Source organism: Ostrea edulis, chromosome 9 (assembly GCF_947568905.1).
Source record: "Ostrea edulis chromosome 9, xbOstEdul1.1, whole genome shotgun sequence".
Classification (NCBI taxonomy): domain Eukaryota; kingdom Metazoa; phylum Mollusca; class Bivalvia; order Ostreida; family Ostreidae; genus Ostrea; species Ostrea edulis.
In genome coordinates, this window is record NC_079172.1 from 23706925 (window position 1) to 23725573 (window position 18649).

Here is an 18649-nt window from a genome sequence, read left to right on the forward strand (position 1 = left end):
TGTTGTTATATAAATTACTTTACATCGCTCTATATACCTCTTTATTCTGTCATTGTTGTTATATAAATTACTTTACATCGCTCTATATACCTCTTTATTCCGCCATTGTTGTTATATAAATTACTTTACATCGCTCTATATACCTCTTTATTCCGCCATTGTTGTTATATAAATTACTTTACATCGCTCTATATACTCTTTATTCTGTTATTGTTGTTAAGTAAATTACTTTTTATCGCTACTCTTTATTCCGCCATTGTTGTTATATAAATTACGTTACATCGCTCTATATACCTCTTTATTCTGTCATTGTTGTTATATAAATTACTTTACATCGCTCTATATACCTCTTTATTCCGCCATTGTTGTTATATAAATTACTTTACATCGCTCTATATACTCTTTATTCCGTCATTGTTGTTATATAAATTACTTTAAATCGCTACTCTTTATTCCGTCATTGTTGTTATATAAATTACTTTACATCGTTCTATATACCTCTTTATTCCGTCATTGTTGTTATATAAATTACTTTACATCGCTCTATATGCCTCTTTATTCCGTCATTGTTGTTATATAAATTACTTTAAATCGCTACTCTTTATTCTGTCATTGTTGTTATATAAATTACTTTACATCGCTCTATATGCCTCTTTATTCCGTCATTGTTGTTATATAAATTACTTTACATCGCTACTCTTTATTCCGTCATTGTTATATAAATTACTTTACATCGTTCTATATACCTCTTTATTCCGTCATTGTTGTTATATAAATTACTTTACATCGCTCTATATGCCTCTTTATTCCGTCATTGTTGTTATATAAATTACTTTAAATCGCTACTCTTTATTCCGTCATTGTTGTTATATAAATTACTTTACATCGCTCTATATACCTCTTTATTCTGTCATTGTTGTTATATAAATTACTTTACATCGCTCTATATACCTCTTTATTCCGCCATTGTTGTTATATAAATTACTTTACATCGCTCTATATACTCTTTATTCCGTTATTGTTGTTAAGTAAATTACTTTTTATCGCTACTCTTTATTCCGCCATTGTTGTTATATAAATTACTTTACATCGCTCTATATACCTCTTTATTCTGTTATTGTTGTTATATAAATTACTTTACATCGCTCTATATACCTCTTTATTCCGCCATTGTTGTTATATAAATTACTTTACATCGCTCTATATACTCTTTATTCCGTCATTGTTGTTATATAAATTACTTTAAATCGCTACTCTTTATTCCGTCATTGTTGTTATATAAATTACTTTACATCGTTCTATATACCTCTTTATTCCGTCATTGTTGTTATATAAATTACTTTAAATCGCTACTCTTTATTCCGTCATTGTTGTTATATAAATTACTTTACATCGTTCTATATACCTCTTTATTCCGTCATTGTTGTTATATAAATTACTTTACATCGCTCTATATACCTCTTTATTCCGTCATTGTTGTTATATAAATTACTTTTTATCGCTACTCTTTATTCCGTCATTGTTGTTATATAAATTACTTTACATTGCTCTATATGTCTCTTTATTCCGTGATTGTTGTTATATAAATTAATTTAAATCGCTACTCTTTATTCCGTCATTGTTGTTATATAAATTACTTTACATCGCTACTCTTTATTCTGTCATTGTTGTTATATAAATTACTTTAAATCGCTACTCTTTATTCCGTCATTGTTGTTATATAAATTACTTTACATCGCTACTCTTTATTCTGTCATTGTTGTTATATAAATTACTTTAAATCGCTCTATATACCTCTTTATTCCGTCATTGTTGTTATATAAATTACTTTAAATCGCTACTCTTTATTCCGTCATTGTTGTTATATAAATTACTTTACATCGTTCTGTATACCTCTTTATTCCGTCATTGTTGTTATATAAATTACTTTATATCGCTCTATATACCTCTTTATTCCGTCATTGTTGTTATATAAATTACTTTACATCGCTCTATATAACTCTTTATTCCGTCATTGTTGTTATATAAATTACTTTACATCGCTCTATATAACTCTTTATTCCGTCATTGTTGTTATATAAATTACTTTACATCGCTCTATATAACTCTTTATTCCGTCATTGTTGTTATATAAATTACTTTACATCGCTCTATATAACTCTTTATTCCGTCATTGTTGTTATATAAATTACTTTAAATCGCTCTATATACCTCTTTATTCCGTCATTGTTGTTATATAAATTACTTTACTTCGCTCTATATACTCTTTATTCCGTTATTGTTGTTAAGTAAATTACTTTTTATCGCTACTCTTTATTCCGCCATTGTTGTTAAGTAAATTACTTTTCATCGCTCTATATACCTCTTTATTCCGTCATTGTTATTACGGTCCCTACACTTTGAAAAACGATGCTACGTGTCTGTGTACTATTCTAAATCTTTCAAAAATAATCACTCAGCAGTATGAAATAAATTGTTTTTGAAAATGGTAGCCGTCATGTATAAATGAAGTGGCGGCTGTCAGATAGAATAAGTGGTGACCGACGGTTGATTTATATGGCGGTCGTCAGATAATAATTAATAATATTAATTGTATATCCTGGCACCTATCGGTTCCAGTTCGCTAGCGACATTCTGGGGGGAAAAAAACTTCAAATCAGGCAGATATATTTGTATGAGAAATGAATCGTATTTAGGATCACTAATTTGTATGTACGCGAGTTTCCAAAGTGACGCATCATTTTCGTAACTTCTTTTTCTGAAGAGTTCCAAATTTTTATAGTTCCGATATTCCGTATCAACAACTTCACTTTGGAGAGAGGTGAAGATAACGAACAGTGATCAATCTCATACTACTATAAGCAATACAAAATAAAGAGTTGGGCAAACAAGGACCCCTGGACACGCCAGAGGTGGGATCAGGTGCCTAGGAAGAGTAAGCGCTCCCTGTCGACCTGTCACACCGTCCGTAAACCCTATATCTTGATCAAGTAAACGGAGTTATCTGTAGTCAAAATCAGTGTGCCAAGAACGGCCTATCAATCGGCATGGAACACTTTTACGTGAGGCGTTAACGCATCATAAAGTATGCTGGCGTAAAGCGTTGCAGTTGATGCCCTCGTGTGTTTCCAAAAATAAAATTTATTTCTTTTAAATGAGCTACTTACCATCGCTCTATATTCTATATGATGCTTCTTAAAACAATAGTCCTAACATCAAGTGCAAATTTATCCGTGCTTTTATTCGTTAGAGTTAAAAACATGTAATTACAAATATAATCAGAAAATTACGCACGATTAAACATGCAGATCGAATGAATTATTATCGAATTAATATGCATGGCTTACACATGGAGAAGTACAGCACTCAGGGTTGACATAAAATCAAAGGAGTTTTAAAATGAATTTGTCTGAAGCTAATTAATATTGATAACTATTTTTAAAGGTGTAAATCGATTTTCATCGATTGCGCATTCCTTCACGTCCTCTTACAGAGCAATCTTGGCTGCAATGGGAATAGATTGAAGTCAAATATGTTTAGTTTGTACACCAGTGAGCCACAGACTTGTGAAAAGCAAACACTGGCATTTTGAATTACGACTTTTAAAAAATCTCTAATCTCAACGTGAACTTTATTGACTTTGAATAGGATTGAATCAATCTGAAAATTTGATTTATCTTAAGTTTATTTTAATTATATAGGGTCAGGACGCCAGTTTCGAGATACACCCGAGTTATTTCCCTTTGGAGAACTCTCGTGGATAGTGAGGCGCGAAACAATTTGTTTACACGCGGGAGTGGGACTAATATTCACCACAGCGTAAGTGAATGTACTCAGTAAGTTTCTCATACACTGTTAGATCACCCAAATTCGACTGAAACACAAACTAAGTAAGTTATAAGTATTTAGGGAGTAATTAAATACATAGAATTCTTATCATATCACGTTATTTCGTTGGTTATAAGTACCATATCAAAAACATTACTTGCAAATATGACATTGTTTTTATGTTTCCACTTTAGTAAAACATTTCTTTCGACAGTATTTTGTATTTCCCACATTTACATATTAAAAGAGACTTGACTTGACTTGAAAGAGAAGCCGCTTTTAATACATTTCATCGTCTTGCTGACTGTAGGTCCACTCTGTCCCACTTAGTCATTCAAAGTTCCACTAAATGCACCTTCTACACAGAAGAGTTCGTATCTCGAAACTGGCGTATTACACTAGTACATATACTATAGGCTTACATACATGTACTCTTATTCCGGATACAAGAGGTCTATTTAAGAAGAGAAAAAAGATACTCTGTAATCATATACACCACAGCTGGACAGGGGAAGGTGGGGGGGGGGGGGGGGGGGCAAATATTGAATTCGATAATTCTATCCCACAAACAAGATGATATGACTCTGTTACCATGACAACGTTTTTATACTTGTGTTAGAAAATACAATGCCAGCTGAGGACTAGAGTGCATTTAATTCATAAGATTGTGTACAATTTTGTACAAGGATGAAAATAATACTGTTTACAATAAGGAAATTATTGACTACGTACATAAATAAATAATTATAACATTTGTATAGATTTCACAGATTGGCATAACATATTGACTTTGAATTGAATGAATAATGATGTTTCATTTCTAAATGTTCGTGTAAATGTATACATGTACTACCAAAAATATATATATATATTAAAAATCATACACACAAGAAAATAGAGTAAATCAGAGTAACATTCATCTGCGCCGACTGTAAAATGTTTCCAGTATGTTTGTTTTCACTTGTTTTAAAAGATGGACGCTGTCTTTCAATGTTTGACAGGTGTACGGGACGATTTGACTGACATCCATCGCGGCCAGTGTGCTGTTGTGTAGTGTGATCTCGGTACCGAAGTCCCTGGTGACTAACAGCCTCTTCATATAGCACAGGACTCCCCCTAGCTGGGATGTGGGTAAGTCTTGTAATCTGGAGTTGTTGTGCTGTTGAACGATGGCTATGTTGAGGGCTACTTTTGACGTGATCTTATAGGAATCGAACAGAAGATTGACCTGGTAAAGATAAAATTGGATGAATTTCTGGTAACAGTTGCCAACGCTGTATCATGTAAATGATTATAGAAAAAACAAAACAATTAAACGAAAGCCAGGGGTTTATTTCCATTTTTTTTTTTTTTTGGTGTTTTTTTTATATGGATAATGATATCGTGTTTTCTCACCAAGTCTGAGTGAGATCGTGGCGCGGCAGAATGGTGGTTATTCCCAATATCAGAACAAGGTGGTTGTGGGGCAGCGATGGACGATTGCTAAAATTGAAGAAGCAATAAATATGAAAGTCTCAATAATGTACTATCTATAGAAATTGTAGAAAATGCCGAGAATTCTACAATTTGTTAAAGCAATTGAAATATCATATTCTAGAGGCAACTAAAAGAATACTTACAAATTGTTTGTATTTATTTTGTAGAAGTGTCGTCACGTGCTTCAGTTTGATAACAAGCTGATGAATATGGCAGCGGGGTAGAGCCGTGGTGGTAGTAGTACAAGGGCACGAGGTATCAATATCGTATTTTATCATTTGGTTCCAAAGGACCGACGAGGAGAATTGGTACCCGGACTTAGAGGAACATTGGATTGAAAGAACGCCACTCAACGCGACGAAGAACAGAAAGAAAACTGAAAGAAGAAACCCGACCCGTGAACTCAATGTATCAATTGTATGTTATTTTTTTCTTTCTTCATTTTATCTTATTCTCATAGAATTCGATTTACAGAATATCACTCTGTTCAATATCTTTCAAGAAATAAAATTGTTTAAAGTATGATTAAGCTTTTTTGTTGACGTGATTTTTTTTTTTTTTTTTTTTTTTTTTACATTTCAGCTACATGTATGTGCAACATGCATTTGTTTTAAATCAAAGTTCGTTTTTAAATTAACACGCCAAAATTATCAACAAAATAGTATAAATGTGTATTTCAAAGTTTCATTCGGAAAATGAATTATTCAAAATTTACCTTGAAGTTTAAACATATTGTTGCGTCTTCTCCTAGACTATTAACTGAAACAGACATGTCGAGGTCCTGAATTTATAACAAGTTTAAGTAAATTCCCAGAAAGCTGGGATTAATTTCCTTGGATAATATTAGAACCAAAAAAAATCAACCCATCTGTGCAATCTGAAAAAAAATATTATAGATTACTTCGTCTAACTTATATCGACCATTGAGTATTAATTATTAATCTGATTTCGATAATTTCTTAATCCAAACTATAACTATCGGGATCCAAAGAAAAACTGTTTTTCCTGGTTTCCGTAATGGTACCCATCCTATTTTTATATTGAACAATGCAGTATCCTGTAAATCATTTCCGGTACATAAATTTGAAGACTTTAAAATACTGTTTTATCTTTAAGATCTGACAATTGTGGCAGCTCAATGAGTAAAAACAAAGTGTGTTTACACATTTTATATACTGGTTTTGATTGGAGGTTATCATATTTCCTTCTGTAACTTTTTCTTTCTTTTCATTAAAAACAGAATCTTAGTAATATTTCTCCTCTAAAACCTGTAGCTTAATAGACTATCATTATTGTGTATCTATTTAGGCTGTCATAAAATATCACAAAGCCGACAGGTATGTACACGAGTTACTCCTGAAGAATTGAACGTGAGAAACTAGTCGAGTATACTCTATCGGCTTTGTGATATATATATATATATATATATATATATATATATATATATATATATATATATAAAACAGATTGTCAAATTTTCGGGATGACCTGTCCCTTCTTCGGGACAAACGGAAATCAGATTTTGGATCAGCTGTTTGGCCACATTATGTAATTCTTTTCGTTTGTCCTGAAGAAGGGACAGCCGACAATTTGACAATCTGGTTGTTCGTGTCGTTGGTCTTTTTAGTGCTTTGTATAATTTTTTGTATTTGACCTTGTATCCATATATATATATATATATATATATATATATATATATATATATATATATATCTTTTAAACACATAAATGTGGATTTCATATTCACATGTATATGAGTTTATATTTTTGTATTTGACATATATGAGTCAATGCATTTGGGATTCGTGAGCCTTTCTTTCCTGGAAATGTTAGTGTAAAATAATCTGTTACGGAAATGGAACATTCCGAGCACATTCAAGATGTCTGTACATCGGGTGCAAAAGGCAAGAAGTACAAATGCCAGAATAGGCATGTGAAAAGTATTACCCTGAAGTACTATGACATACCATTTCATACTAATTCTACAGTCTATAATTATTAGCATCAGTTTCTCCTGAAACTGGTGATTATTGTCTACTTAATCAATGATAACCCTGATGATAATACTTAGTAATCGTAAAAGGTTTGAGTGAAGATTCCTTATTTTAAGAAATATATAACTTATACGGTACCAATTTTAATGCACCAGATGCGCATTTCGACAAATAATGTCTCTTCAGTGATGCTTAACTGATTTTAATACAGAATCAGGTCCATACAAATCATTCAAATTAATACGTTAATCTAATTGATTAGACAAGATACGCCAGTTTAAAGGTACAGGGTGTCTTCATCTAATGTGTTTGGATCATAGTTTTTATAAAGTCTTGATATCAAGAGAATGTCATACAAACAGCACACTGTTTTCAATAATAGATTCAGTTGTAGTTTTAAATATACTTCTACAATGCTTGGTTTTTCAATCTCTTCATTTTTATTATGAGGACCAGTTGTCGCGTGCCGTTCCACGGTCCTCAGATCATCGCGCCTTTATCTCAACACAAAAGCAGATGGATACGGCATTCATATTAACACTATAGACGTGTAAATGATGCCAAAGATATACACTGTAGTAGGCATACACTTTAGTTTGGACTTCAGTCATTGGCTGACACGCAGTATGACAGATTTAGATGACGAGTTACGATATACATTGTAATGGGATTGAACGCTTACGGTTTCGCATGTAAAACCTATAAACGGTATCCTGTACGTGTTTTTCAATCATGGGTCATGCGATAAGGAATCATGCGACGCTGATTTGAAAGTTACTCAAAAGAAATACCCATCCATTTTAATCCCCAAGACGATAAGTAATCACTACTATACAGAGTAAAAGAAAACCATACAATACTGGAAAAGTACCTACCTATACAGAGTAAAAGAAAACCATACAATACTGGAAAAAAGTACCTACCTATACAAAGTAAAAGAAAACCATACAATACGGAAAAAAGTACCTACCTACCACTATCTAAATATACACAACTGTATCATACAATACTGGAAAAAAGTACCCACCTATACAGAGTAAAAGAAAACCATACAATTCTGGGAAAAAGTACCTACCTACCACTATCTAAATATACACAACTGTATCATACAAGAGAAATCAAATAACTATCACTTAAATCTAGTCAGGAGAAGACAAAATATCTACAACAATATTGTATACAGGAGAAATCAAATAACTATCACTTAAATCCAGTCAGAAGACAAAATATCTACAACAATATTGCATACAGGAGAAAGCCGATGGGCCACATCGCTTAACGGTGTCACCTTGGCCCTGCTGTTGTAATTTTTAAAAGATTTTTAAAATCTTTATTTCTATGAAAATTGTTGACCCTATATTGTGACCCCAGTCTAGCCACAAAGGTTCATGACAACCATGATGCAAGGTCACATATCATGGTATGAAATGCAAGGTCTTGCCATAAGGAATCTGTATTCGTAATACGAAAGCCCTAACTTAAATGATTGAGGAGATATGTCTTAAGTTAAAGTTTCTTTATAAATTAGGTCAAATTTCAAGGTCACAATGTTAAATAAAAGGTCTTTTCACAAGGAATGCACATGGTTATGAAATATGAAAGCCCTATTATTAACCAGCAAAACGTTATGAGCAAAATAAAAGTTTTGGTTAAATTAATGAAATTTGGGTAAAACTCCGAAGTCGATGTCACAAAGTCACAGATCATAATATGACATGTATGGCCTTGCCATAAGTAGGATACACACAAAATATGAAAACCCTATCTTAAATAGTTCAGGAGATATTGCCTAGGTTAGGTATCTTAAAAGTACATTAGGTCAAACTCCAAGGGGAATAGGTAAAAAAACAAAACAAAAAAAAAACCTTTGGTACCAAAAAAGGTATTGTCAAGAGGACTGCACATATAAAATATGAGAGCTTTATAAATCCCAATTTGAAAATTATGAGCAAGGTTAAAGATTCAGACAGAGACAATACAACAGATCATGGCATAATCTGTTATTCGATCCGCGGACTTTACGATAACATTTATTCCGTAAATGTGACTTTTAAAAACGGAATAAATAGCATGATTAGTTAACATGAGTAAAAGATATAAAAGTATTAGTAACTATTTAGTCCGTGTGCCGACCATCTATAATTATATATCTTTATACATATAACCATGATAACGATATTATTAAGTACGCGGATCGAATAACATGATTATGCCCATATCATAGAGTCAGATGCTGTCTGACGTGTTTCATACCGATTGCTAGGTCGTTTTTTGGCACGCTGATTTTGACCATGGATTACTCCACTTACCTTATTAAGATAGAGGGCTCACGGCGGGTGCCATCGGTCGAACTCCTCCTAGGAACCTGATCCCACCTATGATATATCCAGGGGTCCGTGTTGACAAGGTGAAGATAACGAACAATGATCAATCTCATAATTCCTATAAGCAATACAAAATAGAGAGTTGGGCAAACAGGGGTATGTGTTTTCTAACTCTGTTTTGTATTCCTTATGAAATTGATCACCGTTCGTTATCTTTACCTTTTACAGGACAAAAACAAAACCCTCTCCTCTCTTCCGATTCTAACATAAAAAAAACTTGAATCCATGCAACTTGGAAAAATCTGTATTTTGAAATGATTCAGTATGACCCTACTACTCTTGGAAACAGTTTCTTTTGATTAATATCCTTTTATCATCGTCGGAAACCCACGATTGATTACGCTTCATCCCACTCTCCATCATTCCCGGGTTAGAATAGGTCCTCAGTATCCCTTGTTTGTCGTAAGAGGCGACTAAATCGAGCAGTCCTTCGGATGAGACCGCAAAAACCGAGGTCCCGTGTCACAGCAGGTGTGGCACGATAAAGATCCCTCCCTGCTTAATGGCCTTAAGCGCCGAGCATAGGCCTAAATTTTGCAGCCTTTTACCGGCAGTGGTGACGTCTCCATATGAGTGAAATATTATCAAGAGGGACGTAAAACAATATCCAATTAATCTCTCCATCACCTGTGGGTCCATTCATTCCTATGCGTTCGTTCTCATGAATAAAGTTTTAGAATATCGTCCAATGAAATTAATCGTTATAGTAACGGCACTCTTCTGTTTTTAAAGGTAGCATTAACTTAACATTGCTATCACAACAATTGTATACCGAAATTGGGCTGAAAGTGTCTTGTTGATTGGGCAAATTCGCTCAGGATGTACTATGAGCTCCCAATCAAATTACCTCGTTAATTATTCATGAGAACTAGCGAGTAGGAATGAATGGACCCACGGGTGATGGAGAGAGGAACGAAGCGTAATCAACCGTGGGTTTCCGACGATGGTCCTTTATATTTCCAGAAAAACTTTGACTTCCGAGACCCTATTATGGTCCCCCTACTCCCTCCTCCCCAGGCCCCTGAATTGAACAGACATGAATTAGAACCACCTGGAGATGTTATATATTAATATGACTAATCATGGCTCTGATATCTTTTAGAAGATTTTAAAGATGTTTCCCTGTATCGCCTATTCTTATGTAAAACTTTGATCTCCTATTGTAGCCCCACCCTATCTTCTCGGTCATGATTTAACAAACTTGAATCTGCACTATCTGAGGATGCTTGCATATCAATATAATTAATCATGACACAGATTGATATCACTACCAGACAAGAGGACACAAATTGCTAACACTACCAGACAAGGACACAAATTGTTACCACTTCTTGTAGTCAATAGAAATATCTACCAGTACTCACAGTCAAAAGAACTATCTACCAGTACTTATAGTCAGGAGAAATATCTACCAGTACTTATAGTCAAGAAAAGTATCTACCAGTACTTATAGTCAGGGGAAATATCTACCAGTACTTACATTCAGGAGAAATATCTACCAGTACTTATAGTCAGGGGAAATATCTACCAGTACTTATAATCAGGGGAAATATCTACCAGTACTTATAGTCAAGAGAAATATCTACCAGTACTTATAGTCAGGAGAAACATCTACCAGTACTTACATTATCGCTGCATTGCCAGAAATCTCATTTTTGCCTTTTGACACATGGATGAGGCGCTGGCTAACAGTAGTGATATAATGTGTACTATTAAGACATGTTTATGAGCATATGGCGGTATTTTTGAGATTATAGAGGCAATTTAAGCAACATGGCTTCTTATGTTAGTATTTTATATAATTAATTTATCACTTAAATAATTAGGCGAATATACCAACCAATACCTACCAATAGTAGTCAGGCAAAAGTTGTCACTGGTACTAATTAAAGAGATGTATATAACAGCTACACAGTAAAACCAAGATTTCTTCATGATTTTGTGATTCATCCTAAATATCAAACTTTATACTTTTAAATATCGGCGCTATATGATAATCAAAGTTCTTTAAACCATGCATGGCCCTCTGGGTAAGGATGAGGTCAGATGGTGGTGCAAAGTACGTTGTATATGAAATATTTCAAAATGCCCCAGTAACTCTGGACAAGAACATTGTTAGTCTTTTCTCGTGTGGGGGTCAGACGAATTCGATCGCCGAAGGTCAGAAAACGTACTTAGTTGATAGAGAACCGGAATCAGATGTTGCATTTTCTCCATTCCTGTTACATTTGGTGCCGTAGACCAGCCTCTACAACTGACTAATGAAAATGTCTGTCATGGGATGGAGATCTTGGGTTGATGTCTTCAACGTGTGAAGACATTTAAGGAAGGGGGTATGGCGGTTAGATGGCTTAGGTCGCCGGTGGCCAATTGCAAATAGCTCATTTAGTAAAGCACCTGACTAAAGATTAAGGGGCCAGGGTCTAGACTGTTGCATTCCCCTTCCTGTCAGACTCACTTTGACCACTTGCTTCATATAGCCCCACCCTTGGGCCAAAATACTTAAGACAGGGCCCATGGACTTTACAATTTTGGTAGAGGCCTTCATGTTCAGCAATCTCCATACATGTAACTATGCACCCAGTTTTTATGCCAGAAATGCCCAGGATCCGAGAAAATACTGAAATATTGTACAAGCTAGGCTTCAATCTTACCCCTAGGGCCACAAAAGGGCAAGGACCATGCAATTCAAGTTTTCATTCTACTACCCCCAAAAATGTTTAACACAGCAATTTTGTTAAAAATTGGTCATGCTATTTCAGAAAGTTCAAAAGTTGAAGATGGACGACACATAACTACGAACGGGCATGACTAGCCATTTAAACAGATCACCCAAGTGACCTAAACTCTAGAAGTTACTCTTCAATCTGCTTATTTGTTCAATTCAACATCACTTCCTCCCACCCCTTATTTCCTCTCATCTCCCTTTTACACTGTCCAGTGGAGGATGCATTTAAGCCCCCCCCCCCCCCCAAATGTTCAAATTTAAGGTAAATCGTGGCCTTTTCTTTAGAAGAATAGAGGACACAGTTTGCTATTACCACCAGACAATAGATAAAAGAAGCAACAATTTCTTCCACTTCCGGAGAAATAAATGATAAAATCTTTTTATTTATTGAATTACTTTTATTGGGAGAACTTTCATGTTTTCCAAAAACCCTTAAAATTTGCGTTATTTTATTAATTTCACCTTATTAAAAATGACAGAAAATAGTAAAAATGACTACATAGGCGACATATTTCACTCCCTATAAAATCTGGAAAATCCAGGAGCTTCTGGGGGCTCCACTCCCTGGGCCCCCACCAGGGCTTCGCCCTGGAACCACTGGGGGCCTCAAGACGGCCCCCTGCCTCATACAGATGCCCCTAACCGAAATCCCTGGATCCGCCCCTGTTGTCTGTTTCCATCTTCAAGACCTGAATATTAAAATGTATTTTAACGGGGTGGGGGTGGAAGGGGGGGGGGTGTTACTGAATGAATGTAACCGAGTGAGTGACTGGGATCTATCTAGGGCTAGCACAACCATTCCAGAGGTGTTGGTTTCTATCTTCGCCTTTAGCTTTAAAAAGAACAAGAGGCCCAAGGGCCATATCGCTCACCAGTCACCTGAGTCACCATGGCTCATATTTAAAAAATTCCCCTATATATTTAAAAAATTCCCCTATATATTTGTATGCAAAACTTTGATCCCCCCTTGTGACCCCATCCTACTCCTGGGGGCCATGATTTTAACAAACTGAAATCTGAAATATGTCAGAAAGCGTTCATGTAAATATCTGCTTTTCTGGCTCAGTGGTTCTTGAGAAGAAGATTTTTAAAGATTTTCCTTATATATTTGTATGTAAAACTTTGATCCCCTATTGTGGCCCCATCCAACCCCCGGGGGCCATGATTTGAGCAAACTTGAATCTGCATTATGTCAGGAAGCTTTCATGTAAATCTCAGCTTTTCTGGCTCAGTGGTTCTTGAGAAGATTTTTAAATGACCCTACCCTAGTTTTGCATTTTTGTGATTATCTCCCCTTTGAAAGGGACATGGCCCTTCATTTGAACAAACTTGAAAGCCCTTCACTCAAGGATGCTTTGTGGCAAGTTTGGTTGAAATTGGCCCAGCGGTTCTTGAGAAGAAGTCGAAAATGTGAAAAGTTTACAACGCCGCCAACGACGACGACAACGGACAAAGTTTGATCACAAAAGCTCACTTGAACCTTTGGCTCAGGTGAGCTAAAAACAAATCTCTTTTTAAAATCAACTCAAACTAAAAAATTCCGTGATTGTAGACCGTATGAAAAAAAAAATCCCCCATTATATGAACCAAAAATTTCAATAATTTTTACCGTTTAAAGGGATTAGGACCTTGTTACAAAATCGGTTGTGAGTCCTGAAATCGAAAATATTTTACAATACTATCGACAGCCATCGATTACTGCAAAATATATAATCTCCTGATCTTTCAGTCACTTCAATCAGTATGGAATCAGAGTACAAACACGGCAGGTCAGGAATAGAGCATTCTCTTTGTACCGGTAGTGCTGGCGATCTCTTTCATAGAGACTGGAGGAAATAATTATACTGATAAAAGAAATATTTGTGGTGAAGCGGAGGTTAGCGGCAAGCAACATTAGACCAACATACGTCTTTCAAAAACGAATTTTATTGTCTATCGAGCAAAAAAAAAGGGGGGGTGTTGAATTTAGAGTCAGAACACCACTGAGAAAATATGCGAGTGCCGACAGCTGAAGTCGTGAAGTTCATGGAAGACTTGGTGATAAATGATCTACAAGAGTACACAGTAGAATCTGCACATAACAGAATATAGTAAAGTCATCTACTCCTGCACCAGAAATAGAATATTGTAAACAATAAATTTAAAGTTTTCAATGTAAAACGATAAAAATTCATATTTCCTGTCCGAGTTTACCCTTCTCATATAATTTTGTGTCTTTTATCATATGTTTATAGGATTTACGACATTGATCACTTCGTTATCTTCACTAATAGATGGTGTGATTATATAATCATTTCATTTTGAAGGCTTTATCAAATACAGATAGTACTAATCCACCACAGAAATATTCAAAATTTTGATTGATTACTGCTCGATTAATCTTCAGGAAATAGCATGGCTTTATTAAAATATTTTTAAAAAAATTGTATTTTCATAAATTTCTTTTGGTAAAACGTTACATAAATTTACTCTTTATAAAGAAATGACATAAAATTGATCATTTACAGCAGATATTTTTAGAAAATTAGATTTTTCTTATGTATCATGGGTGGATATCCAAAAACTTTTTTAAAAGTGCAAAACCTTTACTCGTTGGTCTATTTCACTTCCATCATTATACTGCAAACGGCATGCCATTGACTGTTATGGAAGAAAATGTTCTATTAAATTTTATTCGAGTTATGCATGTTGTGATAAATTGTTTGGAAAATAATGCACATTTGTTTGCTATGAGTAAGATATGGACTTTTTACAAGCACGTATTATCAAATATATATCATCTTCTTTTAAACTACCATAAAACAAAATTTCTCTCACACCGATTTTTTGCCATTTAGTATGAGTGTTGGATCCAGGGGTTTAAGCATGCATGACCCTCTCTGTGAAAACCAAACTTACGGGAGAAACACCCCCCCCCCCCAATTCCTGTACCCGCCCCCAGAGTATACCTAGAGTACACAAAGCTTTTAACATAAAAATTTATGTTGCAATTTGTTTAAGGTTTGGTACATTGACTGGACCTAACTATTTGTCACCCAAGGCACTTGAGTAATCAAAAAATCTCATTTAGAAACAATCTTGAGGCCCACAGGCCTTATCGGTCACCTGAGTACTAGTGAAAAGGTATCACTACTCCAAAGGGCTATGAAATCTAGAAAAAAAAAATCTCCTGTTCTGAATATCTAAGCTAAATTATGTTTATATAGCAACAGCATAAAGCAAGATGTGTTCTTAAAACTTCACTGCCCTCAAAAGTGCATACACTGATGAAATGTTTTGCATAATATCATATTGTATTAACATCAAAAGATGTGACTAATTTGGACCCATATCCTAGAGCCAAATCCCTGGGTTGTGAATTTCATCATTTTTTGTACATCCTTTTCTTCTATTCCTAAGTATGCATTTAGATTTTATACAGTATCAGCAAACTTACACATAAATACTATATACTAAGTTTGGCCCCACCCTGGGGTTAGAACCCCTACTTTGGGGATCAACAAATGACAAATTTGGTAATTTTCTAAATATCGTATCATATATATTAGTTTCAATTTAGTATCAATAACACTAAAGAAGATGCTATTTAAAGAAACTGATTCACGATTTTCTCAAAATTTTCTTTTTCACTTTTAATGATCAAAATCTACTGTTCATTGTATTTAAAAGGTTTCACATAAAAATTAAGGTTATACATTATCACAGAAACTCAATGTACAGAGTTTATTATTTGTTTTGTAAACAAAGATTGCGGTATGTTATTGTTTATGAAAATTTCAAAAGAAATGGATATCGATCTAAATCTTTTATATCTTTCACATTTCAAGCATTTTGGGGTAAAACGTGTTATCTAAAAGTTAAAATCAGTGCCTATGCAAAATTGCAATGCTTTATATGACAAAATCAATATTGCACTGGTTTGTTTGTATACATGAAAAGACCCCAGTCTTTGTTTACATAACACAGATTTAAGGTTAAAATATTGGTTTTATTCTTGCATTCAGGTCAAAATTTTGGCCATCAACATTAAATGAGTTATATTTTCAAATTGTTTAACATAAAAAATGAAAAATATTTTTATCAAAATTCGTGAACCAGTTTTACACATAGACACTATATACATGTAGCAAGTTTGAACCCCACCCTGGAGTCAGAACCCCAACCCCTGCTCTACGGACATGTACATCACTATGCATTTAGTTTTTCTTAAACATTTGCGGTTTTAGAGATATTGGTCAATTTTCACCCCTTCCCTAAGGCCCCTGGAATCCTGAAATTTACAATTTATGTCCCCTTTGTTCCAAAGATGTTTCATACCAAATTTGAACAGAATTGGAAAAAAAGTTATCAAGAAGTTAAAAATGTGTGATTTAGTAGCTGAACATTTTGGCCCCACCCTGATACCAAAACCCCTATCCCTGGGATCATAAAATTTATAATTTTGGTAAATGACTACCTGCTTTTTTTCCCTAAATATTAATCTATTTAGTTTCAATTTAGTATCAATAGCACTGAAGATGTTATTTAAATGTTTTACACATAAACACTATACACCAAGTTTGGTCCCGTCCTGAGGTCAGAACCCCTACCCCGGGGATCATGAAATTTACAATTTTGGTAGAGACCTTCCTGCTGCTTTACATCACTATGCATTTAGTTTTTCTTACAAATGTGTGGTTCTTCTTTAGATTTTTGAATATTGGTCAATTTTGGGCAGTTTTTGCTCCGCCCATAGGGTTGCTGGAGTCCTGAAATTTACAATTTATGCCCTTTGAAAGATGAAATGCAACATCAAGATGAACAAGATGTACTGTGAGCAATGCTCACTAAGAATAACCCCCCCCCCCCCTTTTACCCCAATCTCCCAAAGGGTGTTGTTATTAGGTATAAATTACCTCTTTCCCGAGTGTAAATATATGGTATGCCTTTGTAGAAGAAAATGGAAGATATAGTTCGAACACAAATCCATGGCATAAACCCATAATTTTGACCTTGAGATCAAAGGTACATGACACATAGTCTCATGGTGATACACCCATGTCTTACGGTATGACGATGTCAAAACCCTATAATAAATTTTTACCTTGAGGTCAAAGTTCAAGGTCATATAGAGGTCATGAAGGTACTCGACACATCGTCTCATGGTGATACACTCATGTGTCAAATATGATATGCCTATGTCAAAGAACAAAGAAGTCATGGCCCTGACACTAATCCATTGTAAAAACCTTTAATTTTGACCTTGAGGTCAAGGTCATGAAGGTACATGACACATCATCTCATGGTGATACACTCATGTGTCATATATGGTATGCCTATGTCAAAGAACAAAGAAGTTATGGCCCGGACACAAATCCATTGTTAAAAAACCCTCTAATTTTGACCTTGAGGTCAAGGACATATAGAGGTCATGAAGGTACTCGACACATCGTCTCATGGTGATCTACCTGTGTGCCAAATATGGTATGCCTAAGGCAAAGAACAAAGAAGTTATGGCCCGGACACGAATCTGCACAGACAGACGGACGGACAGACAGCGATTCCTATATACCCTCGAACGAATAATAATATAATTTGTTTTTGTTAAAATAAGAAGTGATCCAAATTACAACACCCCCCCCCTCTCCTCAATGTACTGCATGGTATGGAAGAGAAAGCATAAGCAGGAACATTGACATTATGAACTGCACTTAGTACATTGAGGAAAAGATTCAACATCAATTGTTGTATATGATACTAAAATAATGATTGTTATACTGAACTACCAGTTAGAACATGAACATAATTAACCTTGTACATTAAAAAAATCTATAGATCTCTACTGTAAATTGTAGGAAAATATCAGATTCCCGGGTCAGAACAATGTGAACATTATTAAATGATAATGAAGTATTGTACAAAACGTCAAGGCTATCCGATAAGCCATAGAAGTGTTCACAGGCTATCTCACATCCTCCACCCCTCTTAGATCCACTAAACTTTCAGGAAAATAATTGAATCCTTATGTTCCGACAATATGCACATCTACGAATGGCAATGAAGCATCGTACATTTCAAGTCTATTGGTAAGCCATATAGGAGAAGCGTTCAAAAGATTTTGTGACAGATTGACTGACAGTAAGTAACCCCCCCCCCCCCCCCCCCCCCCCCCCCGAGAGGAGACATAATTAGATCCCAATAAAATGCACATTATTAAATTGTAATGACCCAATACACCATAAAGGAGAAACAAGCTATTC

General features: G+C 34.8%; 1 protein-coding gene across 1 annotated transcript; it reads right to left on the minus strand.

Annotated features, from left to right (window-relative positions):
• Positions 1-4484: 4484 nt before the first annotated feature.
• LOC125659248 (uncharacterized) lies at positions 4485-5705 on the minus strand. Its single transcript, XM_048890853.2, has 3 exons — positions 5448-5705; positions 5224-5310; positions 4485-5056 (listed from the first exon to the last, which is right to left on the minus strand). The coding sequence occupies exons 1-3, from the start codon at positions 5580-5582 to the stop codon at positions 4745-4747; spliced, it is 534 nt and encodes a 177-aa protein (XP_048746810.1). The 5' UTR covers positions 5583-5705; the 3' UTR covers positions 4485-4744.
• Between the last annotated feature and the right edge of the window lie 12944 nt (positions 5706-18649).

Excerpts from the sequence above, each read along its gene's own strand:
- LOC125659248 (XM_048890853.2), bottom strand. The coding sequence starts at position 5,582 with ATGATAAAATACGATATTGATACCTCGTGCCCTTGTACTACTACCACC. Across the intron at positions 5,311-5,447 it reads AAAATAAATACAAACAATTT|CAATCGTCCATCGCTGCCCC; the intron begins GTAAGTATTCTT and ends CTTCAATTTTAG. Across the intron at positions 5,057-5,223 it reads CACGATCTCACTCAGACTTG|GTCAATCTTCTGTTCGATTC; the intron begins GTGAGAAAACAC and ends TATCTTTACCAG.